This window comes from Parus major, chromosome 2 (genome assembly GCF_001522545.3).
Source record: "Parus major isolate Abel chromosome 2, Parus_major1.1, whole genome shotgun sequence".
Lineage (NCBI taxonomy): Eukaryota > Metazoa > Chordata > Aves > Passeriformes > Paridae > Parus > Parus major.
The window spans coordinates 41,961,871-41,989,847 of NC_031769.1; the positions used below are offsets into that span (position 1 = coordinate 41,961,871).

The window sequence follows — 27,977 nt, forward strand, 5'->3', positions numbered from 1 at the left end:
GAAATAGTCGCTACCGAAGGACTCCCGGTAGCTGTCGGGGGAGGAGGGGTGGGTGCGGAGGGGGATGCGATGCTGATGAAGGAGAAGCCTTCGGCCATTCCTGCGCGGGGAGGAGCCGCTTCCCGCTGGGGAGGAGAGGCCGTGTGTGGGGCGGGAGGGGTGAGGGAAGCGCCCGTGGGCTCCTCCCCTGGCCTCCGTCCCTTCGCCGCCGCGGTGAGTGCCGGGGAAGGGCCGGGGAGCAGGCGGGCTGCCAGGGGAGAGGGCTGGCGGCTGTGAGTTCGAGTGTCTGCTTTCCGTAAAGCAAAGTTTCTGTGGTACCGCCTGAAAGGCTCGCAAGGTGGGAGGGGAAGGGCTGCGCCGCTCCCGAGCTGGAAACTTGAGGGCTCCTTCGTGTTCCCTCAGGAGCTCCCTCCCGCCCGGGGGAGGCGGCGGCTGGCGCTGTCTGACGGGGAGCGGGGACGGGCGTGGGGACAGCGCCTTCGTACGGAACACAGCAGCGCTGCCCGGCGTAAACGGTGTTCCAGGTGCTGGCGAGGATGTGCTGGTCCTGAGGGCTGTTGGGGAAGGGTGGCGAGCTCCCAGGGACGGAGGAGGAGGAAGGCACCGCTCCCCCGCTGCCCTGGCGCCCACCGCGGGGTGTACAGTGAGCCATTTGCTTTCCCGAAAGCCAGAGATCCGAATCCATGGGCCGACTCAGGCGGCGCTCGCTTAGGCCCCGCTGCTTGGCTCACCGAAGGCGAAAGAAGCTGGAAGAGAAGGGGGCGGGAGTGGTTCGTAGGGCAGGATGGTGCCCCGTGACCGTGATTCCATCAGCTGCAACTTTCCGTGTAGGATTCACTGCTGGTTGAATGTGAAGATAGTAAATGACAGTAGAAAAGCAGTTCCGTGTTTATAGGCAGCAGTAAATTGCCCGCTCCTCCTCTGTCTTAAAAAAAAAAAAAATCCCCAAGATTTCTCTGCTTGGAGAAAGTTTCATTGCTTTCTAGTAGTGGCTCCTTATTATTTCTTGATCTTTTCCTCCTGGGAAGGAGTTACAAGGAAGCCATATCAAGTCTTCCTGACAGAGGCTTCTTAATGCATCCAAGCACTATATATAAGGTTCTCTTTCTATACAAAAGAATCTGTTAAGATATGTAAGAACAAAACCTGTGAGGGATGTGAGTATTTCTATCAAAGCCTGTGCCTTTTAAAGAAAAACTTGTCATTTTACCAGATGGAGGCAGAAATAATTTCTTCTGTGTTCTTTTACATCTGTTGCTCTTCAGATAACTAGGGATGCTTACAAAAGCTTATGATGGAGTCATAAGATGAGTGAGGGGGGAGGAGGGAAGAAGAACTACTGAAAGATGTTGATCTCTGTGACCCCAGAGCTATGCAAGAGCACATGAGTTGTAATGGATTTACAGGAACATGATGTTAACATATGGCTCCCTGGGAATTTATTGACATATGTAGCATCAGTTATGATAGTTAGAGATTGTGAAGTGGGGTGTGATGAGTATGCTTTGATTCACACAAACAGAATAATTGAAGATCTGCACAGGGGCTCTGTACAAGCTCTACCAATGCACCATTTTTGCTATAATAATAAAAGGCTATTTTTAATACCTTTGGGAATACATTGCATTGCTTCTCATCAAACATGCAGACTTATTCTGTAGCATATGTGCCCATTTGCCTCTGATCTCTGCATGTTTTTACTGTTCTTGATCTAAGTAAAATAGCTGAAGTTCTTTTAAATGTGAGAGCTGTTGTGTGGAAATGGGTGTTTTATTCACTAATTATAGTCAAAGACTGACTGCTGTTGCATGCATGACATAAGATGTGGAAAATCAGTCCCTTTTCTGTCTCTCCCAATGATAGCAAAAAAGCTGAATTTATGCTGGCCTGACAGAGTCCAGATTACCAAGCATAGCAAAATTTCCAGTTCTCCTCTTGCTGTAATGACTCTGTAGTGAGTAACTGGCGCTGTAAAATACCTTTTCCCAGGAAACAAATCTGACTTGGAGACATAAAGGTCATAGGGCTCCATTTCATGTGAAACGGAGCATTACTTTCATACAGCCACCTCTGGAAGATTGATTGTGTTTTGAATGCTACGAGACAGAATGCTGTACTAGTGGGGACTCCACTAACCCTGGGTTGGCACTCAGGTTTGTGTGCTTCACTGTTTTCCTGCCAGAGTTGGATACTAGGTGCTGTGTAAATCCTGAACATATTTTAGCTACTGGCTGCAGGTAACTAGGTAAGTAGCACAGGACTTGATTTCACAGGCAATTTAGAGGAACAGTTTTTGTCAGAAGAACTTATGCAAGACTGCAGAAGAAGTAGTATTGACTGAGGTTTCAGCTCTTCAGAAATACTCTAGATCGGTCTCAAATCAGTTGCTTTGAGGGACAGCTGTTAATTAAGTTGCTCCTTGTATTGCCTTTGTTGTATCATCCTACACAGTCCCCTTGGGAGCAGTCAGCTCAATAAGGGACTCAACTCCCTAGCCGACCCAAAAGTTGAAATGTTTTTTAGCTTTTCTCTAAGATTCTTTAGCCCCTTTATATACAGCATTTACCTTTGACAAGACTTTGTTGCAATAAACCAGCACATTCTTTGCTGCCAGGGGTCTTGCAGCACTGGGAGTGGAACAGACAGTTTTGCTAGAAGAAAGAGCTAGGAGACTTTAGTAAAAAGAGGATGTGAGGATGGCAAGGCCAGGAAAAGTAGAAATGTATATATGCTTGCACAATGCTGAGAGTAGAGGGAGCTCAGAGGAATCACGAGATAAAAGTGCCAGTGCCTTCATGCAGAAGACATCGGCGCCACTGGAGCTTATTGACATGGGTTGTACAAAACCTTGCTGGAAGTACTGATGCTTTTACTGTACCTCTTACTATGACAAATTTCATTTCCCTTTTTCATTTCCCTCCTTATTCCTGGCCTGATCCCCATCTTGCTTCCTCTTTTTATTCTCAGTTGCACAGGTTTATGATTGCCACACTTGCTGCTGCTTCTCATATCGCTTCAATCCCCATCAACATTTCATTTGGTCAAGACCCTGTCTTACCTTTCTTCTTGGTGGGTAAGTGGGTAAGTATTCTGCTCTCGGGTTCTTTTCAATTCCTTCTAGTCAGTTTCTTGCCTGCTTCACCTGATGGGCTTTGCTGTCCTGAAAATGGCTAATTGCATTTCCTCTCCATCATTGGCAGCTTCTTCAGTAAGTAATTGTTTTGTTTTTTTTTTTTATTTTTCCTCTTAGGAACAATAAGTCCATTGTGTTCCCAGATAGGAAACTTTTCCCCACGAGTGTTTCTCCCTGTTTGTCTCCCCATACCAGACTCCTGCTTCACTCAGGTATCATCTGTCTTATCTGTTTCCATTCCTCCTCAGGTCAGCTACTCTGTCAAGCTTGCAGATTTTTCCCTTTTTCTTGCTCATTTCTCCAAATAGATGTGTTCACAAGCTGATGCTGTTAGAACAGGTGATCTGTTTTGACCGTAACTTGTAAGAGCCTTAAGACGTCCTTCAGAAAAATGATTTTATTCATTTTAGCCCTTTCAGAAATGGAAGGCAGTACACTGAGGTGTCTCACATCAATGTATGTCTCAGTCTTTTCTAACAGCATCCTCGTGGCTGATGCAACATCAGTCACACGAATTGCACTGGAATTGAATCCAGCATCTGCAGGGCTCCAGATAAGGTGAAGAACACTGTATGCACTCTAGAAAGGAAGTGCTTTCAATGCCTGTTTATAAGCTGCATAAGCATTTACCTTTAAACATACCAGATGTGTAACATAGCATTGTAAAACTGACAGATCTTTTCTAAAGAGACATAGTAACCTTGTGTTCCCTCACTGAAAAAATTATTGGAGCACTGTGGAAGCTGGGACTCTTTCCAGAAAGAGAGGTGATGGGTTTGCAGATAAGCTAGAAACCTCATGTTGTCACACACTGGCCTCATGTTTTTAAAAACACACCCCCCCCCAAAAAAAACCCAAAACAACAAAACCAACAGCAAAAAAATTCCCAACAACACAAAGAAAAGCTTGAGTGAAACAGAATCGTGTTTCAATATATGTCAAATTTCTTCATACAGCTGATACACTTGGCTATGAATACAGGTAGTAGGTAGTCTTTCTGTTCCAGCACCATTTAAAGTGTTCAGCTCTTTGTCTGGCATGGATTTTCTTAGTCTGTAGATGGTGGAAATTTACATTTTTTCTTATTTAAAAGGACTGATGAAAACTACTAAGTACCTCCAGTACTGGCTGGTGTGGGGTTTTGCATGAAATTTAATATTTTCATTGAAAATTTCACTGACTACATCATCATGCACAGAATTCACATTGCCAGTCCTGACTTCCACTGCTTGGCATTTTTGTTCTTTCTCCTTTTCTCCCTGATGTTTAGCCTCACTTTATATTCCTTTTTTCTTGGTTTCTTGTTTCTCCATTCTCCTGCAGATCACCCCGTGTGGAAGAGAACGTGCTCTGTCCTGCAGCATTTGTGTGCACACCCCTTCCAGTAGCAACCATGATTTATACTGATTTGGATGTAGTCAGATGCAGGGCAGACATCTTTGAAACCTCCTGGTCATTCCATATTTTTCATGTTCTGTCTTGCTGCTGTATTTCTTCTTTTTTTTCTTCTGCTCTTTGTAGATAGAACTGAAATAGTGAAGAAAATACTTCTATATGGTATGTACACTTGGCAGCATGTTGGTTCCTTCTTATGGTTTTCTGAGTATTTGTCTCAGTTCTTTTTACAAAGTACAAAGAAATAAAATGCATTAGAAAAATGTGGTCCTAGAATAGACAAAGCAAACAGAGAATGTTTGGTGGATGCAGTAGCTTGAAAGAATAGGGTTAATATTTTTATTGCATGTTTTAAGATTATGCTATCTATTTAACTAAAGCCTGCAAAAGTATAAGACTAAATTATATTTTCAGCACACTTGGTCTTCATTTATGGAATGAGCTTTCTTGAACAAAGAGATGTGCCAGTGTGGCTTCTGGGAAGCTGAGTGACTCAGAAATCAGCCACTTCCTCGGGTGGGTCATCTGAATTGGGTAATGAAAAGTTGATTTGTCTGAGTAGATGCAGTCACTTACTGGTGTGGTAAGAAAGTCAGATCACTTGGTTACATTCAGTTTGTTTCAAACAGTTTTGCCATTTTGGGAGTTGGCTGTGACCCAGAACAGTTATGCTGGGGATTTGCCAGATCTCAGCCCTTGGAGAGCCCAACTCTTAATGCAGTTATCTGCATCCATGCAGGCCAGCAACCGTAAGTTTGGACCTTTTGGGAAATCCGAGGAGCTAAGCTGGTTTGCCCTGCTGGTTTGAGTGTAGATAGTTAGTATCACTAAAATGCAGTAGCATAAAGCTGTGTCTTTCTCCAGCATCCAGCAGGAGAAGCTTCACTGCTGCAGACATCATCTTCTGATAAAGAAAACCCGTAGAAGTGTGATTGTTCCAGTAGTAGGTCACTCAGAATAATCTGTGAGCTGGCAGGGCTCAGTTATAGCTTGACAGGGGAGTGCTGGGGAGCATTTGAAAAAGTTCCCCTTCATTGCAAATGTCTTGGGAGATTGTGAGAATTTTGTAGTGGCAGAGTTGGCACATTTACAGAATTGTTGAGGGGTTTTGACTTTTGGTTTTGTTAATATAACTGTAATCAGAATCTAAGAACATTCTTCCAGATACCCCTTGATCTGCTGAAACAACAGTATGTTTTAACTGTTACTGGGGGCTGTCAGTCGTTTGTGTTGATCATGCAGGTTCTCATTGTTTGTGTGGAGGTGATTCAGTTGTGATCTTGGCAAAAAATTAGCTTCCTGCACAGGAAATCATATGTGCAAGTTTGTACCTAAATAGTACCTAAATGAACTTACCTTTGAATTGTAATTACCATATAACTTCAGGCCTACTATATGGTAGGGACATTAACTACAATTACAAGAAGCCTTGCAGTAGAGAGCAGTCTGATCCTGACTCCTCTTGCTTTATGCCTTGTGGAGAAAAATAGGAATAAATGGACACCTAAAAAGAGCTCCCAAGAGGTGGTCTAGAGAACAAGGGCATAGACTGTGTATATAATTTGCAGACAAGGAGAGAGCATTCATGCTAAAGAGTATGGTTTCAACATAACATCCCTCCTGGTGTTGGTGAACCTTGTGTCCTGAAGCTAAACTATTTTCCTTAGTTTAACTAAAACTGCCTGAGAGTTCAGGAGCTTTCAGGAGCAGGTACTATATTTGCAGCACTTACACAGTCTCTTGTTTTAACAATGAAAAAGTAGAGTGAATTGCTACTATAAATTAATTCCCCCTACAAAATTAATTGCTGTGAGGTATAATTTTATTCCATTTATTTCGTTGTCCAGATTATGTTTGGACAGATGCCCTGCTTTTTCTACTGAAACATGAAAAGCTAATAAAAAATATTAAATTATGCACTAGGAACAGGCAGTTAATAAAGCAGATGCCAGTGGTGGTGTTCAAGGCAAGCTAGAGTAAAATACTGGTACAGGAGGGAGACCGTTGAATATATTTTATTTTTCAAAACCTGAACAAATAAATGGAAGTACCCAAGGAAGAAATGTTATTAAAAAGTTGGCCATGACACTACACAGAGCTTGGGAGTATTCTGTGATATCTGATTGAAGGATGTATCTGCATAGAATAAAGTTTAAACTGAGATTCTGTACAATTACTTTTTTGCAGTCTCGGTGATATGAAGGACAGATTTCTTGTTTGCCTGAAGTTAAATCCAAGCTGACCTGTCACTACAAACGGACAGTTTTTCGAAGATGAGGCTTGGTGGAACAGCTTCTTGGTATCTCAACTATGGAAGGCCAACTTTGTGCTAATGTGGACATTTCTGTGAAAAAACCTCCAGGAGCAAGCCCTCAGTCTTTCATTGCTTTGCTGAAGGTTCACCGAGAGCTTCTGGTCAGCAGGATCCGAAACACGCAGTGTTTGATTGATAACTTGATTAAGAACGACTACTTCTCCACTGAAGATGCAGAGATTGTTGTCCAGTTTCCCACTCAAGCAGATAAGGTATAATTTTTTTTCTTCTCTGGCCAGTGAAGCTTTTGGTGACTTGCAGTTTATCACTAGATTTTAAGGGTTTATCTGACAGTTTTACATTTTCTAATACATTTTCTAATCTTTGTTATTTTGGAGTTTTCCCACCCCATTCTTCCTGGATGAGTGTCTCCAGCATGTCCCTTTCCAGCAGGGCTGGCACTGCTGGTTATGCTCATTGGCAGCTGTGAGAACTTAGCAGGGTGATAATTGCTGTTCTGTCCCTCCCAGCTGCAGCTTTGTCCTCTGCTAAAGAGATGGCCGAATGGTTGTTAGGGGATAGCAAGGAAAATCTGCTTTAGGATGCTGTGGGACAGATCATCCTGCGTTAGGAGAGACAGAAATGAAATGTTGTTTTAGAAGTTAATGATTGTTTGTTGTCTGTATGAACACCTTCCTTTCTCTTTAAAGACATATGTAGGCTGTAAATGTTTCTAGGGAAAATTGATGTATCCTGGCATATTTGGGGTTTTAATTCATCTTTGGATGTCAGTAGCAAAAATTATTTCCTTTCGTTAGGAGAAAATTACTGTGTACACAGTTGATCTTTGCATCATAAGTTGAAATGGCTGAGGAGATTGGTTGATGTAGGAAACAATCAGGCATCTTCAGAACCCTGTCACAGTTAGGGGCAGGCAAACCATAAAAAATTCAAAGACCTTGGACTTCACCAACAGTGCAGATTTTCATAAAATAATCATTCTTGCTGGCATATTGAAATGGCAACACAGTGCTCACACTGTGTGTAGGGTCAAAGCTGAATAAATGCACACTGTATGATTATCTCAATTTCTTATTGTTCAGCATAATATGCATGGTTGTACCAAAGCTGAGGGGGAGGCCATGCATCAGGAGTCTAGGCAGAGACAGAGAGCAGGCCACAGTAGCCTAAGTGAAGTGGACTCTGTGGGAGCTTCTCTGGAAGGCATAAAATTGCTTTTCAGAGCATACAAATTGTCAGAAAAAGCTCCATGTGTTTGCTGTGCTGCATGTACATCACCCTGATTTAAGCTTACAAGAGACCACAGTCTCTGGAAACCCTTTGTCTGGTTTAGAACTGCATTCTTCATTCATTTTTAGCAAGGGGATCCTGACATTCAAAACGTGCCACCAGATGACTGCTCTGTCTTGCAGAGGGTTTTGTCCTAGGACTGCCTTGTACTGGTGCACAGAGATCACCCTCTGCCTGGCCCATGGAGGTGACACTTTGTGCTGAACTGCTCCAGCCACTGCCTGGTAGCCATTAGTTTTGGTAGTAACTGCAGGCAGTGGGGCCATTGTACAGGGAGAGCCTGGAGAATTGAGTTGTTGTGTTGGAAGGAAAAGTTACAGGGTTTTGGCTCAGTGTCAAGATCCAGGGAGGGATTCAGCCTACCCTGCTCTAGACCTAGCTGGATCCTGAGGTAAATCCAAATGTGGCTGGAGTGAGGGTGAATTTAGGGCACTGAGGAACCACCTCTATTTTAATTTTAAACAGCACAGGATTTAAAATACACTATCTAGCCAAGCTGAGTAAATCCTTTGGGTTCCCTCTTGAGGAGTGGTATTTATCCATTTTGTTTCTGATTAGTGTGATTGAGTTACAAGTTCAGGCCTTAACTTGCAGAACCAACTGTCTCACAGCATTCAAACACAAATGTCAGTTTAGTTTTGTGATGGTTCCAATTCAGAGCTAGATTTTGATTTCACCTTTTTGAAGCACCAGTATTGATTTTGGACCCCTGCTCCAGCCCAGAAAAGATCCTAAAGCAGCTGACAAGTATTACTGTGATAAAATGCCGTGTATCAATGATCTTTCCTGTGGTGTTTCTTCAGGTTCGCAAAATTCTAGACTTGGTTCAAAGCAAGGGAGAAGAAGTTTCGGAATATTTCGTCTTTGTCCTGCAGAGAGTCACCGATGCTTACTATGAACTTCAGCCTTGGCTGGAGGAAATAGGTTATGAGCCTTCAGAGAATATTTGTAGTAAACCTGTGGTAAATACAGATCCAGGTAAGGTCATGCATCTCTCTCCCTTCCCTTAGAACTGCACTGCTATGTAGGCAGCTCCAGACAAGTGACAGGACAGTAAGAGTTGAGGCAGGCACAGACAGGAAAAATAACTGTGTGCTTGCTAGCAGTGGTAGCCATATTAAAAGGCACACTGTATAACATAAGGGTGATGTTGATAAATTACATCCTGTTCTGTTACACTCAGGCTCTTTCTGCATTTGTGGGTATGTAACACATTGGCAGAATCACCTTGTGCCAGCTGTAGTACTTTGTAGACCTCTACTACAATTTATTAGCAACACTGTGATGTTTTGGCCATGGACTAGCCAGTATTTCATGAGAACAGTCGAGAAGTGAGGCAGGTTGCCCAGGGAGGCTGTGCAGTCTCCATGCCTAGGGGTTTTCAGGATCCAACTAGACAAAGCCCTGGGTAACCTCATCTGGTGTCAGAAATGATCCCATTCTCAGCAGGAAGTAGGACTAGACCTTCTGAAGTCCCTTCCAACCAGAATTATTCTGTCATCCTAAATGATGATTTTTAGCAACACTAAAAATCAGAGTTTAAGTATTTCAGAAATTATTTCCTCTGGAGTGTTTTTTTCATACTACATAAATATAAAAATTACTTTGTCCCCATCTGAAATGAAGTTTCTGTTGAAAAACACAAGCCAATGTTGCACAAGAACTGAGATTCTCTTTCTTTTTGTCATCTTAAACAAGTCTTTTCAGGTGCCTGGTATTTGCTTTCTAAAATGCATGGCTTCTATTTCCAATAATATAAATGACTAAAGAAGTTAGGAAAGAATAACCACCTACCTGATACAACTGCAGGTAGAATATAAGTACAGTGACATCAGTGACCAACAACTCCAACAAGCCTTTGCAGAGAGTTAAACAGCCTTTAACAAAGGGTCAGGGGCTTGGCTTTGAGTCTCAGCTGAAGGATAGCAGCCCCTTAAACCAGTGCAGTACTGGCTTTCAGGAAGTGGTGGCTCACTTTCTTTAGCACCTGAATTTCCCAAGTGAGTGATGATGGCAGCACAAATAGAATTAATCTGCCAAAGAACCCTTTTCACATTAGCTTTACTTTTGTTTATTACCCCATGAGTTCCCAAAGAGGTGGGTCATTGTATACATAGGTTTTTAAATAATAGTCTCTTTAACAATAATTCACTGTCTCTTTAGTTAGCAGGTATTGCCAGAAACTCAGACATGAGCTGGGACGGGACTCCAAGTTTGTTATGTTGTACGCTCAGAAGGAGGAGATGGTCCTTGAAGAAATCTACTCCAACAGTATTATGGAGCTGGTCAGTTTTACCAATGAGAGTCTTGGCCAGGTGGGTCCATTAGAAGCCCTTTTTGATGATGCAACTGGGCTAATTAATGAAGATGGAGAGACTATTTATGTCTACGGTGATGCAGGAATTGGAAAATCCATCTTGCTGCAAAGGATACAAAGCCTTTGGGCCAGAAAGGAATTGGACATAGGGGCCAAGTTTTTCTTCCGTTTTCGGTGTAGGATGTTTAGCTGCTTCAAGGAAGATGAAGTCATATGTTTGAAAGATCTGCTCTTCAAGTATAATTGCTACCCAGACCAGGACCCCACAGAAGTGTTCCATTACATCTTGCAGTTCCCTCATACAGTTCTTTTCACTTTTGATGGCTTTGATGAGATCTATTCCAACTTTGATCTCAGCAGCGTACCTGAGATATGCTCACCCAGTGAACCCATCCACCCCCTGGCGCTGCTTGTAAGCCTTCTCAGAGGAAAGCTTCTTAAGGGATCCAAGAAAATTCTTACTGCCAGGACAGGAACTGAGATCCAAAAAAACATCATTAGGAAGAAGGTGTTGCTCCGCGGTTTCTCCAGGAATAACCTGAAGGAATACACAGCTATGTTTTTCAAAGATGAGCGGCAACGAGCACTGGTATCAAACCAGCTGGAAGCTAACCCAAATCTCTGCAGTTTGTGTTCAGTACCTTTGTTTTGCTGGATTATCTTCAAATGCTTTGAGCACTTCCACTCCATGTTTGACAGCCACGAGCTTCCAGACAGTTCAGTTACGTTAACAGATGTATTTCTGCTCATGATTGAAGTCCACCTGAACCGATCTGTGAAAACAAGTTTGCTGAAGAACAATATCAGGAGTCAAGCAGAGATGTTCAGAACAAGAAAGGAAAGTCTTCTAGCTTTGGGTAAAATGGCATACGAAGGGATGGAGAACTCTTCCTTTATCTTTGAGCAGGAGGAAGTCTCATCAGCAAACATCTCTGAAGAAGATTTGCAATTGGGCTTTCTCAGGACAGTTAAAGGTTACAGTGGCTGTGACAGTCAGGCCACTTATGAGTTCTTGCACTTAACCCTTCAGTCCTTTTTCACAGCTTTGTTCTTGGTTATGGAGGAGAAGGTGGGTACCAAGGAGTTACTTGAGTTTTTCAATGAATGTTCTTCCATGGAGACTGCCCAGCCTACTTGCCTTCGTATCCCCTGGCTGAAGAAACAACTAGCAGGGGAGGATCCTTTCCAAAATAAAGAACACTTTAATTTTACCAACATGTTTCTTTGTGGCCTACTTTCCGGATCCAAGCAGAAGCTCTTCAGACATTTAGTTTCACCTGCGGTCATTAAGAGGAAGAGAAAAACACTCATCACATACCTTGGGCAGAGCATGAAATCCCATCTGAAAGGCTACACTCGGTCCAGGCTTAAAAGCTACAACCAGGTGCAGGTGCAGCCCAACTTTGTGTGGATGCTGAGGTGCCTGTATGAGACACAGAGTGAGAAGGTGGGGAGGATGGCAGCCCGCCGCATGCACGCCAACTACATCAAGCTGGCCTACTGCAACGCCTGCTCTGCCGACTGCAGCGCCATCTCCTTTGTTGTGCACCACTTCCAAAAGCGCCTGGCTCTGGATTTGGACAACAACAACATCAATGACTTTGGAATAAAACAGCTGCAGCCTTGTTTCAGCAAGCTTGCAGTGATCAGGTAGGAGTCTCTGTATGGAAGCAGGTCCTTGTTCTTTGTTTATTCCACAAACTGGTGGGTTGAAGGAATTGATCTCACAAGTGGACAAAGATGAGGATTAGTGCTGCTGGAAATTAATGTTTCAGATCTTCTGAAATCTTTGTTCATTTAGTTACAGGAGCATATATAAACAGTGAATTTGGAAACCAAAATGGAAAGGATGGTAAGATAGTCCTTAGAAGCACAGACTGTTTAAACCTGTAGGTTGAGTTAGCTCCAGCTCAAATTGTTTTGTCTCAGGAGAGGATTTTTATGAGAGAAGGTGCTTAAGGGAAAAAGGAAACATAAGGGCATCCTCCATTATCTGAAGATTGCCTGAGGCCTTCCCTGCCCTTGGTTATAAGGGGTAAGGGAGGATCTCCTATTCACAATAACCCTTGCCCAGAAGCTCTGAATTTCTTGCTTTTGCATCCTGTCAAAATATCTGGCTTTTATAGGACAAAAGCTATCCATGAAAGGATGTATCTGACACCTTCAGATGTGGTGTTTCCCTGAGGTGATGTGAAGGGAGGACATAGCTTGGTGTGAACAGGGAGAACTATATCTTCACCTCTAACATCACATGCCAGATTGTTTCACCTCCAGCCCTTTGAGCTTGTACCATGTAGCTATATCTTATTTGTCCAAAGATTTAGAGAAAATCAGGAACTTCGTATGTATCTTTTTTAAATCTCCTTCAGCCTCATGAGAATTTTATTTTTTTTTAAGAACAGGATTTATTCCTCCTGTTTGGCTGTGCCTTGCCTTGTTTTCCTGTAGGAATAAATCAAAGTCAGTGACTCTTGTTTTTTTTCCCAGTTATTTGCAAATTGACTGACCTCCCAAGAGAAAGCAATAAGGAAACTCTTGGGGAAAATGCATAAATACATAAGACAAAACAAAGAAGCAAAAGGCCAACCTTTCATTCTTTGTGCCTATCGTGTGATCATGCCATACACAATGTGATCCTAACATCATCCCCAGCACCAAGATAGTCTTTTAGGTTGCCCTTTTGTCTTTATGGATCTTCAGATGTTGGAACTTTTATTTCTAATGAGCAATTTCTGCAGGTACGGAAATGTTGTTTCCAACAGCTTAACCATCCCTTTCGAAGAAGCAGACTGTTCTGATCTGTAGAAATGGGCTGATCTCTCCTGTGTGCTGGTGCATTCCCAAGGGACCAGGTTGCTAACTAGCAAAGGCTAGGGAGGCTGTTGGTGATAAGGGACTCTCAGCAGGAAAGCCTCAGCTACTGAGTTTGTGTGCAAACTAAATACAGTCAAAACGTTTTCATAGGGAGAGCTTTACCCAGAAAATGTGATTCATGGAGACTGGAATGCTTCACTTGAACCTGTTCATTTAGTGAAGGTGAAAAAGCTTGAGAAATTACAAAATAAAAAAACAAACAACAAAACAACAACAACAGAAACCTCACCCCAAAACAACTGTGAGAAGAAGCATTTTTATTCTGTGAATGACTGACATTGATTTGTTTCATGTCTGGCTGGGACAATAAAATTAGAAACATCTAGTACACCCATGGGAGCACAGTTCTGTTTTCTGGCCAGGGCTTTTCACAACCTTTATTTGGTGAAGCCTGAATGTGTTGTGACTTTCAAGATGCCTGGCTTTCACTACATACTCAGAAAGAAGATTGCAAGACTAGTAGTTTGGACAGCTTGCTTCTGCTAGGGTGTTAAGCAGACTTTCTTCCTGAAATCACAGTAAGCACAGAAGGAGGGTGAGATGTTTATCTGGTGGCTGACTTCCTACATTTTATTGTTCTCAGTTCTGTGGACAGCTTCCAGAGCATTACCTAGGAGATCTGGGACTTTCTGATTGTAATCAGTTTTGGAGTGAGCCACATGAAGCTGAGCTCACATTTCCCTCAACAGCTTTTAATATGTGGCATAAGGACATGTTAACATATCAAAGGAAAATGCATAGGCCTCCAGTTATTTGTTAACTCCTGGGTTGTAAACATTTGTAAGATGTATTTATTTAGACTTTTCATTCCCTTCTTTCCAGGCTCAGTGTAAATCAGGTCACAGATCATGGCGTAAGGATCTTGTATGAAGAACTCTCCAAGTACCAAATTGTGTCTTTCTTGGGGTATGTACCCTCTTGGGAGCAAAACACTCAGCAGTGATACTAGAAAATAAAACTCTGTTGCTCTCAGTACTGACACAGCAGAGGTGGGGTAGAAACTACAGCTACCTCCTCATTTAAGCAAAGCAGCTTTTTGTGTTAGAAGTGATTCTGTAACAGTTCACTGGGACAAGGACCACAGCTTCCTCCCCCATCACACTCCCTCACATCCTCCTGCTTGCATTAAACCCTTTTGTGACACAGTGTGGGCCACTGTCAGGTTACTGAACTGTGTGAGCATGCTAATTTTTATACCAAAAGCCTTCTGTTGTGGAAGTGATAGACTGCAAGCAAGAAAGCATGTGTAGTTATAGCCTGCTGTTTTCTCTGCTGTAAACTGATTTATTTCAACTATGCAAAGCAGATATAGCTTGGTAGAGACTGGTGTCAGGAACATGCAGTTTCAAGTGTGATGTTCATGATACCAGTTTCTTTCAAGAGCTTAATTAGTTCTTAATGACGTTGAAGCTAGAAGGCACATTAGCTCTGACTTCCTGCTCTTGGTTAAGTAGCTACATAAAAATGACTTTTTGAAAGGTGAACATGAATACCAAGAATAGCTTTTTTCCTCCAGTGCCCTAATGTAAGTACAACTGCTCAGGTATCTGCTCTTCAGTAATATTTGCAAGGGGATTTTATGACTTTTAAAAGACCAAAAGTACATCATGGTGTTTTCTCTTTCGACTTATCTTCTGGCAATATTATCTCTGTACTAGCACAGGGATAAAGGGAAGCTTTGTTTGCTTGTGGAGACTATTTATTTTTAAATTATATAAATATTTATGATTTGCAGTCTGGTCTCCTTGTATTTTATATCTAGCCCATCACAAAATGAATTATATATCAAAATAGAAATGCAAGCAACTGTGAACATGTACAAAGCCGTACGGAAAAGATAGATGCTATGTATGTATCATAAAACATTCAGGTTGTAAATATTTAACAGCAGTAATAACCTATTTTTATCAATGTGATTTTTCTTTAAGCTTATACAACAACCAAATCACTGATGTTGGAGCCAAATATATTGCAAAACTAATTGAAGAGTGTTCAAGCCTCGAATATGTAAAGTATGTTGAATTTTTTTTCCTTTCTACAGTATCCCAATTCAGGTTAAGCAACTTGAAAGAGGAGGAAGAGTAGACAAAAATTGTATTTGAAATAAAATATAATTTAGGTTTCTGTTGTTTATTTGTTTTGCAGTAGTCTAGCAGTGGATGGCAGTAGATGAAACTCTTGAATCCGTAGTCTTTTCTGGAATATAGTAGTGAGTTAAAGGAGTGCGTGAGACCTGTTCTTTATCTAAATCCAATCTGAACACCTGAGCAAGGCTTAAATTGTGCATGAACCTTGCTGCTGCTTCCAGCAGGCAAATTCCCTTGGATTTAATGCCAATTTTGTAGTGTCTGATCTTTAAAGGGCCACGGGGGTCAGGCTGCGCTGGTGTCATACCTCAACTCTGGAATTCCCCAGATTCACTTAGTGAGTTGTTCCCTTTATTTCCTGGAACTTCCCCAGGTAAGAGTGTCTGGCCATGCACATTGGTTGGACATAAGGGTAGATCATTAACCAGTGGTTTAATTGTGACCAGAGAAGAAACCAGAGGTAACTGCAGCAATGCCAGCTTTTGGTGGGAATGTAAGAACAAGCAGCAAGGGACTCTTGGGTTCTAGTCCTTGTTCCACCACTGACTTGGTCTGAAACCCCACTCTAGCCACATCCTTCCCACTTGAAATATTTGCAGAATTTTGAAACCCTGGAGCACTTTGGTTCTTTCACTGCTTTGACAGTGCTTTGCTTATTTAATGTAGCTTTCACAAAAAAAAGACTTTTTTTTGATGGTTACTTCCAGGCTGCATAGTAACCCTAGAGATTATTTTGAGAAAGAGTGCACATTCATGTGCCCAAAGTCAGCCAAACAAGACAGTTTTATGTAAATGTAGTGGCTTGGAGGGGTTGGGGTTTGGTCTGTTCTTTAAATCAATCTATATGCAATTATCTCTCCCTTGAACTCCAGCCATTTGATATCCACATACGCCAAAAATAGAAAAGGCTTTGTGTAAAATGCCAGCCAAAGACTGCTGCACTGACCTATGCTGCTGCCTAGAGCCTGTGCTTACGACAGAAAGAGTTGAAATTATTGCAGTCTGTGCTTATCATCTGCAGTCTCTTCTGGAAACACACAGCCAGGAAATATTCCGTTCCCTGTGGCATGGTGAAACATGCTGCATGTAATTCATGAGCTCTGTCGCAATTGCTGATACTATGAATTACATTAAAAACAAAGCTGGGGTCCTTGCCCTGAGGATCAGTTCCTAAATCTCATTTCTAACATACTGAGCACCAAACCCAAGACTCTACTGCAATACTTCTGATTTGGAGGGCTGACATGCAAAATACGCAAAAGACAACATAAAATTATGTCTTTTAGTCAAAGGTCAAGTACCTGCAGTATTTTTTTACTCTGGGTTAATCTTTGATAACTGCAGGTAGCCTCCAGAGTTAATTAGCCTTAAATACTTGTGTGGCTTTCTGAACTGGTTGATGCTCTGATAACTGCACAGTTGTAAGTGATGCACCTCATCAATTTATGTATCTTGTGCAGAATAGGAGCAAACAAAATAACGAGCGAAGGAGGGAAGTGCCTTGCCCAGGCCATCCAGAAGAGCAAGACAATGTTTGAAATTGGGTAAGTTCAGTGCTAAGGAGCAGAACTTAGGGCTTGATCTGGGCCAGGCACCTGTAAATGTCTTAGGATTCCTTTTTTTCATGTTTCTGTCCTCCTCCTATTCCTTCTTTCCTCAACAGCAGCATTAGAACAAATGAATGTAGAGGCACAGCCACATTTTCCATGGAAAAGGAGAGCTGCTTTGTTTTCTTCAGTTCACGCAATGTTTGGTTTGGGTTTTGGCATCTGCTCCTTTTCTTTTTCACTGTTCTGACAGAAGCTTAAAGGAGAAACAAACATACAAGAGGACAGTATGTAGAGCTAGCCACTTTCTTTATGGCAGCACAACTCCTCTAGAGATACTTGGTTATTTTTAAGTCTGTGTAGTTTTATGACAATTGGCACTGCACCTAGTTATTGAGTGTCATTGTTACTATTGTCAAACCTTCTGCATCACATCCTGATAAAGTTGTGAGCTGGAAGAATAAAAGGGAATAAAAGGGAATGTTCTCTTAGGCTGTCCCTAGCTGCAAAGTGCTATTATTGGAGAGAGGTCTAAATGTACTCCAAACCTTTAGTTCCTGCCCTGTTTCTCAGGAAAGGTGCTAGGTCTGATTTATTTTATTTATTTCCCCCCCATTCTGGTGAATCCCAATTTCTTTTTTCACTCTGCAGAACACATTTCTTAAAATTTAGTGCTTGAATACATGGAATTAAAATCTCTGGCCATTGTGAAAATCACAGTAACTGTGAAACATGAAAATCAGATTTGTACAATCCAATTTTTGGCCTTTAATTTTGTTGTTCTACGACATTTCACAAATACAGTGAGCAGCCTGCACGCTTCCATATAGCTGGGTCTGCTGTGCTGTACTTGCTGTAATTTCAGTGAAGGACTCCTATTTTCTCCTGTGGATGAAATGATCATTCCAAATGGACTTAGGATAGCTTGGACAGAAATGTTTAAATAGCAAACTGCACTGGGTCGGAAGGATAAGGAAATTCTGGGGAACTTACTGGAAGTCCATGTATTTAGATACCACAGAGCTCAATTGATTTTAAAAGAACTGCCAACTAATTACCCATAAGCTGAGTGTGGCTCTGAGTCATCAAGCCGGGATCCCTGTAAAAAACCCAACAACGTAGACCTCAGCAGAGGTGTTTTCAAACCTCGTAATAAAGGATGAATTTTCAAACTTGTTAGTCTGCATAGAAAGGATTTGACCAGGTACTCCTAGTTTCTGATCACATCTCCCCAGCTTGTACCAAGTTACCTTCTCTCACACATAATAAGCCTTTGTGTAATCAAGGATTGTTTTGCCATTGGAAATACTATTTCTTACCAGTGTGCAGCAAGGTGATCCCAAAAGCACTCCTGCTGCAGCGGGCTGTCTCCTAGAGCTGCCTCTGTGCTGTGGCCTGAGGGTGCTGGTGAGTCAGCAGAGGTTCCTGGTGCGATGTGCAGGGAGTGGAACATACCTGCCTCAGTGGGGAGGGTACCTGCCAGCTTTCTCACAGGCCTGAAAGACTGTGAAGTAATCGGGAAAGAGGGGAGGGGAGAGAAACAGGGAAGAATGCATTGCCAAGAGTCAGCAGGGCAGCACAACTGATATCTCCTGATATCTCTCTTCACTAGGATGTGGGGTAATCAAGTTGGAGACGAAGGAGCAAAGGCATTTGCAGAGGCCCTGAGGAACCACCCCAAGTTAACAAACGTGAGGTAAAACACCAGCAGAGCCAGGCAGCTCAGTGCAGTGCTTGCTTTTCCATCCTGCTGTGAAGCAATGACTCTTCCCACCAAGTGCTGGCTTGGGATGCCATCTGGTATTGCAGCCTTTGCTGTGCAACCAAGAGGTCCCTGGTGCAAGCCAGAGGCCAGACTGTCAAAAAGCCTTGTGCAGCCTTCAGGCAAGTTAAAAATACCACAGGACTGGCATTCTTTCTTCTATCTGCACCTCCTCTCCCATGCTGCACAGAGTTCTGGCATTTCTGAAGGCACATGGTCAGTGGGTGCCATTTTGATCTGGGAGCATTAGCAGAAGGAGGCACCAGCTGTCACAGAATGGGGTTCCCAGTGAGCTCAGCATTAAGAGTTTCTATTGAGAAAGTGCAGCAGCTCCTACCAAAGTACTTTTTAGGCCATAATATGTTTGGGTAGGGGCTGGGACATTCTTACATTTGGGCTCATCCTGTGCTCCAGTGGAGCTACACCACCACACATACAGTGCTAGTGAGATGTCCTCCTCACTGGAGTTCAGGGAGGGATCTCAAACAAGCTTATGGCTGGAGCCATGACACGGGTGAGGTTGGAAGCACAGCAGGGGCAGAAGTCAGCAGCGTTAAACAGCCCATTCCCTGCTAGACTTTCAAATGCTGGTTGGGGATTTAAAGATTTAAAGATGTTTTGGAGTCCCTGCACACAACTGGAGCACATGGTGACCCTTTCCATTTGTCTCCCAGTTCCACCAGCCTCCATGGTGAGGGAGCAGGCAAGGCTCCTTAGTTTCCCCACAAGGTGGCACATGGCACTAGTTTCTTCAGAAATACTCTGGAGTTTGGGGATCTCTGGAGTTTATTGCTGCCACTTCAGATCCAGGGATTTCAGAGATGGTGCCTTGTCCTCTTTTCTGCCAGCGGGTAGTCAAGCTTAAAACTTAAAAGCTGAACAGGTGCAGTGACCTAGATATATTTAAACTTAAAAAGACATCTGAAATAGCCATCTTCCCATAATTGCACAATCCATCTAGATGCATCAGACTTGATAGAAAACATTCTGAGCTTGAATCAGAGCTCAGGGATTCTCAGACGAGAGCAAATATGCTGATGAATGTGTTTGCAGAAATAAAGAGGAGTAACTGTGCTGTCTCAAGCTCGGCTTTGCTGGCACTCGTGCAAGGTGAATCCTCTGCTCTGCAGTGTACTTGCTCTTGGCTTCATTTCTTATCTCCCACTGGCTAATCTTGCTCCATGATTCTAATTCGTAGGAAGAACCTGTGGTAGCTTTATGTGAAGACCAAGAGAAGATAATCCTTACTACTTCAGTTTACTTTTATTTGCCCTTTTTAGGCCCAGTCATGATGGACTGAGAATATCCAGTTTAAGCTGAAGCTAGGAGGGACTCATGCCAATACATGCTTGTGCCATTGCTCTGCTTGGTTCCTCTTTCTACCTTTTTTGAGGCCTTGCATTATTTTGAGGGGGGAAGATGCTTTTTTGGACTCCAAAAGGCCAGAGCATAACTTTAACTGGACAATTTTGCCAACGTCTATTCAAATAATGAAGGGCAGACTAAGAAATGTTTTTGGTTTGTAATGGAAAGCATTTACAAGCCCATCTCTCCATACACAACAGAAAGTGTTGTATTTGGAAGAAGAATGAAGTATTTGGATGCCTGATGGGCTTAAAGGACAAAGTGCCCAGTTCTGCAGGGATGACAAATGCATGTAAAAACCTGAGTACTGCTAGGCACAACTCTTTGTCCTTGTTAAAAGCCTCAACTCTCAAAACTACTGGGAGCAATTCTGCTATCAGCCCCAAGAGCACAACTCACTGACAGCAAACCTTGTGGACTGTATGACAGACCTGCACTCAGGCTGCAGCCTGTGAACTACTCTCACTTGTAAAAGTTGAAAGGGCTCAGTGGATTGTGAAGTGTGTGAGCCTTTGAAACACACAAATTCTGAGCTGTACGATTGGGAAGCAGATCATCCAGGATATTCCCTTGTATTTGGCAGTGGGAGAGCCATGTGGTGCTGCTTCTTAGACATTTGTATCTTTACTTCACAGTCTCGCATTCAATGGCATCACGACAGAGGGAGGCAAAAGAATTGCTGAAGCCATGCAACACAACAACTCTGTGAGGATATTCTGGTAATTGACAGAGTGTGGTCTCTCCTCTGCTTCCTTTTCCAGAGCAAAATGCTGTTTTTATTTCCTCCAATCCCATTGCCCTTCCTACTCTCCCCTCCTCCTTCTCTCCCTATCCTCATCCCCTGTGTTTTCACTATCAGCAAGCTATAAGATAACGCTTTGGAAGAATGTGGACATGAGTAATGGATCAGCAGCACGTGTCCTTTGGGGTACATTCCAATGACCCAGTGTCATGTCTCCCTCCATCTTGCTTTCCCCATCTTCTCTCCTTCCCATCATCTGAAGACAAGTTCTTTGTCCCCAGTTTCTGCACCTCTTCAGTGTTGTCTTTACCTTTTCCCACTACACCTCATCCACCTTTTAGACACTAAAGTGTCATGAGAAAGTATCACCAGAACATTGCTTGGAGAAATAAAGATCTGATACTCTTGTCTCTTTTACCTCCAGGGCTTCTCTTCAATATCTCTTTGTGTCCAGCCTTTACAAATTGCTCAGGGCAGGAACAGCACATCCCCCTTTGGCTGTCTAAAGCTAAGTCACAGACAAGCTGCAAAAACAAGGGGCTGAAAAAGAAAGTCAGCATCCTAAGTGAACATTTTCTCTCCCACTTAGGTTGACTAAAAACGAGCTGGATGATGAGGCAGCAATGAGTTTTGCAGAGATGCTGAAGGTCAACAAGAAACTGGTGCATTTATGGTGAGTTACATTCCACAGTGGCACAGGCTCTTTGGCAGTCACTACATTAAAGCTTCACCTTCCAAGTCTATGTAGGTCACAGTAACAGTTTCTGTGCATGGTCTGGATGCAGCTGACTGCTTGTAGACAGTTCTAACGGGAAGTTAATAAAGCTGCTGTCTAGCATTTGCAACCTGCTTTCATACAGAGAAAAGTTCAAGCTGTTTCTGGTAACTTTCAAACTAATGATTGATTTCATCTCTCATTAGGGAAACAGTACCAGCCTCAAAATCAAAAGTTTAAAAAAAAAAAAACAAAAAAAACCCAAACATAACAACCAAACTCCCAAGCAGACAGCTAGAATAGAAAAAGGTTATTACAATTCTTTGTTTATCATCATGCTATGAAAGTAACTCTTCAACCAAGAACCTACATGACAGATAATTAAATACATGTTGCATTTACCGATGCTTTCTTTTCAGGCTAGCAATAGACTGATGCAACACACTCATCTCCAAGGCATCAATCCCCAGGGAACCAGGGGTTATTTCTAGCAATCACAGTGAGACTTTTTACACCTCTAAGAAAAAGCAGCTTTGGCTTTTCTAATCCAAAGGTTGCAAATGGATGGGTTGGGCAGATGTGAGCTGTAGAAAAAATAGCCATCTTTTAATTTTAAGTGAACAAGGGAACATCAGTCATGGAGTCCCTTTACATGCTTTACAAAGACTTGGCTGACCACACTCTAGCACACTCCCTGTATTAATCCTAGTTCCAGCCCCTTAGGAAGCATGCTGGCTGTCATGGGTGCCAAGTACTTGTAGCCTGTTTTGGAAGCAGCAGAAACTGTGGTGCCCATCACCCTGAAAATGAAAAGGCGGTGGGGGAAGTGCTTGATTTCTTTGTGCACAGCTGCAGATATAATCCACTGAGCAGTTTGGGTTGAATTCATAATAAAACTTAGCCCAGCCAAAGCAGGCATAGTAATCGAGATAAATGGCTTTGTCATGGCTCAGTATTGTCCAAGGGTGTCTGCCAGTGCACACATTTATATCCTGCTTTGTTGATTACACCAGTGGATACCAAAAGGTGGTTACCTATATAGATAGTTGAACTTGAGGCCGAGTTAAAGTCTTTTTCCAGTAGCTGAAAGATTCTACTGGATCCCTTTTTTTTTATTTTGATTCATATACCAAGTGCAGAAACTCCTTTAATGGCAAGGCCTCCTTCCCTCCCTCCCTAAGAGATTGCTCAATACACTCCAATTTTCAGCCTCATCCTGAATCCCCAGGGATTCATGCAACCAGTCACATGGAATGGTAAAGCTAGGGGGCTCACCCTGGCAGACTGAAAGGTGAGCAGTGAATTAAGCTAGTATCTTTATACTCATGCAGATGAGTGGCCTTTGTTCATCTTTAGCTAGTGGGATGGTCTACAGTGGTTAAAAAGAGTTACCTACTCTTCATTAGTTTCACTGCTTGAGGATATTGTGTATGGTTTTTTTTTTCCTTCCCTAAGCTCAGGTGAGACATCATTTATAGCTGGTAAGTTGTCTTCACTAGGACTTGCACCTGCTTATACCAGAGTCAAAAATCAGTGCTTTCTTTTTCAAAGGTTCTGCTGGTCTGGTAAGCAGGACTGAAGGATTTGACAGCTTCTAGATCATAACTGCTAAAACACTAGGCCTACACAGGGTCTGTACTCAGAATTTTATGTACATCACTTAAAAATGTGTCACAGTCTTCTTAGTAAGAAAGCAGAGCTGAGAGGTTTGTCTGTCTCAGTCCAAATACCACAATCCCATACCACTAGTGAACAGTCCATAGCAGAAATTTGTCAGCTGTGTAATTAAAATTGCTCAGTATCTCCAGAATGCACCCACATGCAAGATTAAAAGGAAAAGATTAATACTCTGAGGTCTGTTTCTGAAAGTGCATGTGGGACATTTGACCAATACTGTATACTATTCTCACAGATAAAATCACAGTCATTTTCTTGTGGCAGACAGCTTTGCTCCTTGATGTCAAGCTGAGTGTAGGTTGTGCATTTGCTGCAAATTAATTTGCATGTTAGATTGACTTGAAATGCTTTTTTTTTTTTTTTTTAGGCTTATCCAGAATCAAATTACAGCCAAAGGGGTGAAATGCCTCAGCGAAGCTCTCAAGGAGAACACAACTATTCAAGAAATCTGGTAAAGGTCCCTTTCTCAAAGGCTCACTTTGTACTCTTTCTTTCCATTTAAAACCCTACTGACCTTACTACATCCCAGCCTAAAAAATCCAGAGCAAGTTTATGTGAGGCAGGGGTTGTAGTTGCAGCTGTGGATTTCAAACAGGTAAAAAGCCACTGCCATTGAAGCATTTCCTTGTGTGTTATGAATGTCAGGCGGTTTTTTTGGTTCACGTCTGTCTGTACCACTGATTTGCAGAATGTGTGTGTTTGCAGAATCAGGGCCTGAATTTATAGACCAAGTTTTGGATGTTGTTTTTATTTTTAAACTTCTGAATGTGTTCATGGTTTTCAGGACCTAAATGCCAAACAAGCAGGAGATAGCTACCTTTAATCAGCATTTAATCAGTCTGGTTTGCAGAATTTGTGCTTGGATTTTTTGGGCAGTGCTCCAAACATACTGAAAGTGCTAAGTTACAAGGAGATTAACTTTTTGTAAGACTTGTTTGTTTTAGATTAGGTGGGCATCATATAGTCACACATGTACATTTAAGGCAGAAAGCCAAATACCACGTTCCTTCCCTCACCTCAGGGAGCTCAGGAGTCAATAGAACTGAGCTGGTTTTAGCACTGCTGCTTTATTTTTGAACATGGAATTTATTTTTAAATATATGTATTTGTTTTAGTGAAAGGACACTGAATTCTTGCTTAGAAAGACAATGACTCACTGTCTGACTAGTGTGTTCCCTGGAGATGTGGAAGAGGTACTTTTTTCAAAAGCCACTGTCAGCTTTCGTCTACAGAAGAGGCATCAATTTCCCCTCAGATCATTCTGAATCTTCAGACTGAAATCTGTCTTTTGATTCTGGCCTGAATGTTCAGAGGCATTCATTAACCCAAGTCATTTCATAAATCTGAATGGTTTAATGGATTTCAACGTTTCTGAGAGCAGCACTTAACCCGGCTACTCATTTTCAGGGGTGTAAGTATCAATGTAGATTATCTTTACATAGCCACAACTGAAAATTTTGCTATCAGTCATTTCACGTTAATAATGCCTGAGTACTTCACAGAATTTTTTTTCTCCATGTTGTCATGGAAGACAAAAAATGCTTTGGAGATTTCAAATGTCTTTAAACCAGCCCACTGTACAGTAAGAACCTTTGTCAACTATGTGCTGCTTGCTGAAATGCAAACAGCTGGGTTTCCAATACTGAGTTCAGTTACTGGTGCTTAGCTGTGTGTTCAGGTTTTATTTCTGAGGGAGAAGTCTTGTTCCTCGGATGTGCAGTGGGAACAGCAGTGCTGTATCCGGCCTAACACCCATTCCCAGTTGAGGAGCGTGCAGCCCACGTGGCATTGCAAACCTCTGCACCAAAGCCTTGGTAAAACAGAAGATGGGCAACAGTCACTACCTTACTGTCACTCACATCCCTTTTGTTGTACTCCTCCAGCTTGAATGGGAACCTGATAAGCCAAGAAGAGGCCAAAGCTTTTGAAAATGAAGAGCGGATCATTTGCTTTTGAATGAGGACTTCCCCATTTTGCCAAGCTGGTGTTAACAAAGGTTACTCCTACACTTGGACTGCAGAGTTTATAAAGGCATAAATCTACAATGCTTGTGGCAGGAGAGAGATACACAGTGAGCTGCCTTTTTATGAACACACTGCACTCCCTCAGCTCCATCCCTTACCCTGCCCATTATTCTTAATCCTTTTGGTGAGTGGGAAGTTGCCTGGGTAAATAATTAATGTTTGTTCGGTGCTTTGAAGATGAAATGCAAAGTGTTAATAGACTAAATCCACTGGCAGGTGTATGCATTTTGATAACTGAGTTTAGATCTATTCTGTACAGTGATGTAAATAATCTCTTATTTATATATGTAAATAAAGACGCTCAAGTGTCTTTATCAATATAAAAAAACCCCAAAAAACAACATATGTAAGAAAGGGTGCAAGATGCACAAACTCCACCAGCTCTGAGCTCTGCCTCAGAACTGAAAATGAATATATACACAGCTTTACCAGAAATGGTATCTATAGTAGTTGCTTGGTGTCAGTGTTTTGAACATTATTGCCTTCTTCCTGCCTAGAAATCAGGTCCCTATTTCTCCACTGACTACAGGCAGCATTGTAGACACTGCTTTTTTGTTGTTGTTGAGTTTTTTTTAGATGGGTAGAAATGGATGCATCAGGCTCAGATTACTTTCAGTAATTTTTTTTCCCATATTGAAGCCAATCCATTTTCTTTCATGCAACCAGAAGTCCTTTCCTGCCATCACTGTAAAACCCTAACACAGGCAGTAAACCACTTCTGCTTCAAATTTCCAGAGGGCTGCATAGAAACAGCTGCCTCCTGTTTCCCCCGTGTTTGTTCTGGGGAGGGGGTCTGGAGAGAAATGTGAACAATTAATTAGCAGGCTGTTCATTGTCTTGGCTCCTGGCCTGGGCACCGTGCTGGTGGCACTACACCAGTGTCACGTTGCCCAGCATCAGTGGGGAGAAAGGACGATTGAAAATCAGCTGCGTCAAGTAGAAATCCCTTCTCCCAGCAACAGGCAAGCACACAGGAGGATTGAGATTGGCTTGGAAAGCTTTTATGCTCAAATCAGTGGACAGAGCAAGGCAAGGGGCAGCAGTAATAATAAGGACCAGCAAGAAAACATGATCTTCCCCTAAATTATTATTGTTTAGGAAGTGTAACTTTAGAGGCTTTACAAGAAACCAGTTAGCAAAGGAGTGGGGTATTTGATTATTTTTTGTGGGAGCTTTATAAACTCAAACTCTATCCCGCAGTGTAGGAGGTAGTTTGAGTTTATAAACCTAAAATAGAAGTGTGAGCCATTTTCCTTCCTTCTCCCATGCTACCATCCCCCCCCCCCAAACTCTGAGAAACAATTCTCCAGCTGCTGACTAACCCACAAAACCTTGGTAGGTTGGAAGAAGAATCTTCAGTTTAAGTGCCAAAGTAGTGAACCCTCACCTTCCCATCTCCCAAATCTGCCCCATGAAGCAAAGAAAATGCTTGCTTTGCAGGTCTGAGCTTCTCCATTTCCCATGTGGTAGCAAACCTTTCCCAGCTCTCAATTCTGTCTACTCCCTTCAGCTCCCCAACACATTTTAAAATACTCACAAGGGTTTCTCACAAAACCTGCAGTCATAAAGGAAAAAATGTGAAAAAAACCCAACTTAGTTATTTTTCAATGGCTTTTCCTCTGTGCCTGTGGTATCAACACTGATTTTTCACAGGGAGACAGATGAGGTTTTTCAACCATGCCAGAGGGAACTCAGCTAACTTGAATGATTTCTGCACCTGAGCCGTTTGTTTACTGAAGCAAAAGGGCACACAGTTACAGATGAACTGGATTTCAATTGCCAAAACATCTGCCAAAGCAAAGCCTTTAAAGACTTCTCAGTGACTTTAACAAATCAGAGACTCATGCACCTTGTCAAAGTGTGTTTTCCCAGCCTACTCTGATGGAAGGGAGAAGATACTGGTGTAAGGAAGGGTCTTCACCAGAGGTGTCATTTGCCTGTGTTTGAGGAAGTGTGCTCCTACTTTGCTCTAATCACAGAATTACTTACCAGGTAGAAAACATGTTTAAAACTACAGTTCCTGTCCTCATTTCACTAACTGACTAAAAGAGCTTCCCCCAAGCTTTCCAGTGTAGTCACATCTGCCCCTTTTTTGGGCTAGAGCAGCCTTTGGCATTGTTCATAGTGACAAGCTCAGCCCTGTTGCAAATCTTGTTCCATACCTGGCTGTTACAAGCTGGGCATCCAGGGTATGTTTTCAGGGACAGTAGCATTTACAGGGCTACAGCAGCATTTACAGGTCTGCAGCAGCTAAATGCAGCCTCAGGGTAAGTGGTGGCAGGATCAAGCCCAGCTGCATATAGGACAGAGCTAGGCACTGATTACAGTGCCAGAGACAGAGCCAGTCACAGCCACTTCTTCCAGAGGTGACTCTGGGCAGCAGATGGTTGTTTGGACTGGGCTGAAGGTCTGAGCACAGCTCACTCTGGGTTTGATAAAACCAAGGGGTTTCATAGCATCCTGCTTCCAGCTCAGCCAGATCAGGGTGTCTGCTTCACAGAGCACATCACAGCTCTGGGAGTCATGCTGGGCAAACTGGTTGCTGCTCTGGGAGCAGCCAGACATCCCTTGTTTATCTGCACAGCGTTTCTGGCCTCTGTGTAAGGGGCATTGGAGCAACACTTCTGCAGCTTGCAGTGAGAGCCTTGTTTACTCAGAGACAACTGTAACTTTTTTAAGACTTGTTTGTAATTTGCTGAAGCCTTCTGTGTACACAGCGTCATGTTTTTCCACTCGTCCACTGTGATAATAAACAGCTTTTTAAAGAACAAGCT

The 27,977-nt window shown here is 42.6% G+C and overlaps 1 protein-coding gene across 17 annotated transcripts; it reads left to right on the forward strand.

Annotated features, from left to right (window-relative positions):
* Positions 1-132: 132 nt before the first annotated feature.
* On the forward strand, positions 133-27,971 carry NOD1 (nucleotide binding oligomerization domain containing 1). 17 transcript variants are annotated; one of them, XM_015618703.3, is made up of 16 exons: positions 133-213; positions 2,968-3,081; positions 3,251-3,345; positions 4,457-4,690; positions 4,943-5,044; positions 6,716-7,054; positions 8,897-9,071; positions 10,257-12,060; positions 14,107-14,190; positions 15,213-15,296; positions 16,832-16,915; positions 18,531-18,614; positions 20,681-20,764; positions 21,377-21,460; positions 23,547-23,630; positions 25,063-27,971. In XM_015618703.3, exons 6-16 carry the CDS (start codon positions 6,839-6,841, stop codon positions 25,133-25,135), a joined length of 2,856 nt encoding a protein of 951 aa, XP_015474189.1. In that variant the 5' UTR covers positions 133-213; positions 2,968-3,081; positions 3,251-3,345; positions 4,457-4,690; positions 4,943-5,044; positions 6,716-6,838; the 3' UTR covers positions 25,136-27,971. The 17 variants fall into 17 exon arrangements, 15 of the variants coding, with proteins under 15 accessions (XP_015474189.1, XP_015474193.1, XP_015474200.1 ...); XM_015618704.2 differs by lacking the exon at positions 133-213 and adding an exon at positions 242-272; XR_004495842.1 differs by lacking the exon at positions 133-213 and adding an exon at positions 24,295-24,590 and having other exon boundaries at positions 382-3,081.
* The last annotated feature ends 6 nt before the right edge of the window (positions 27,972-27,977 follow it).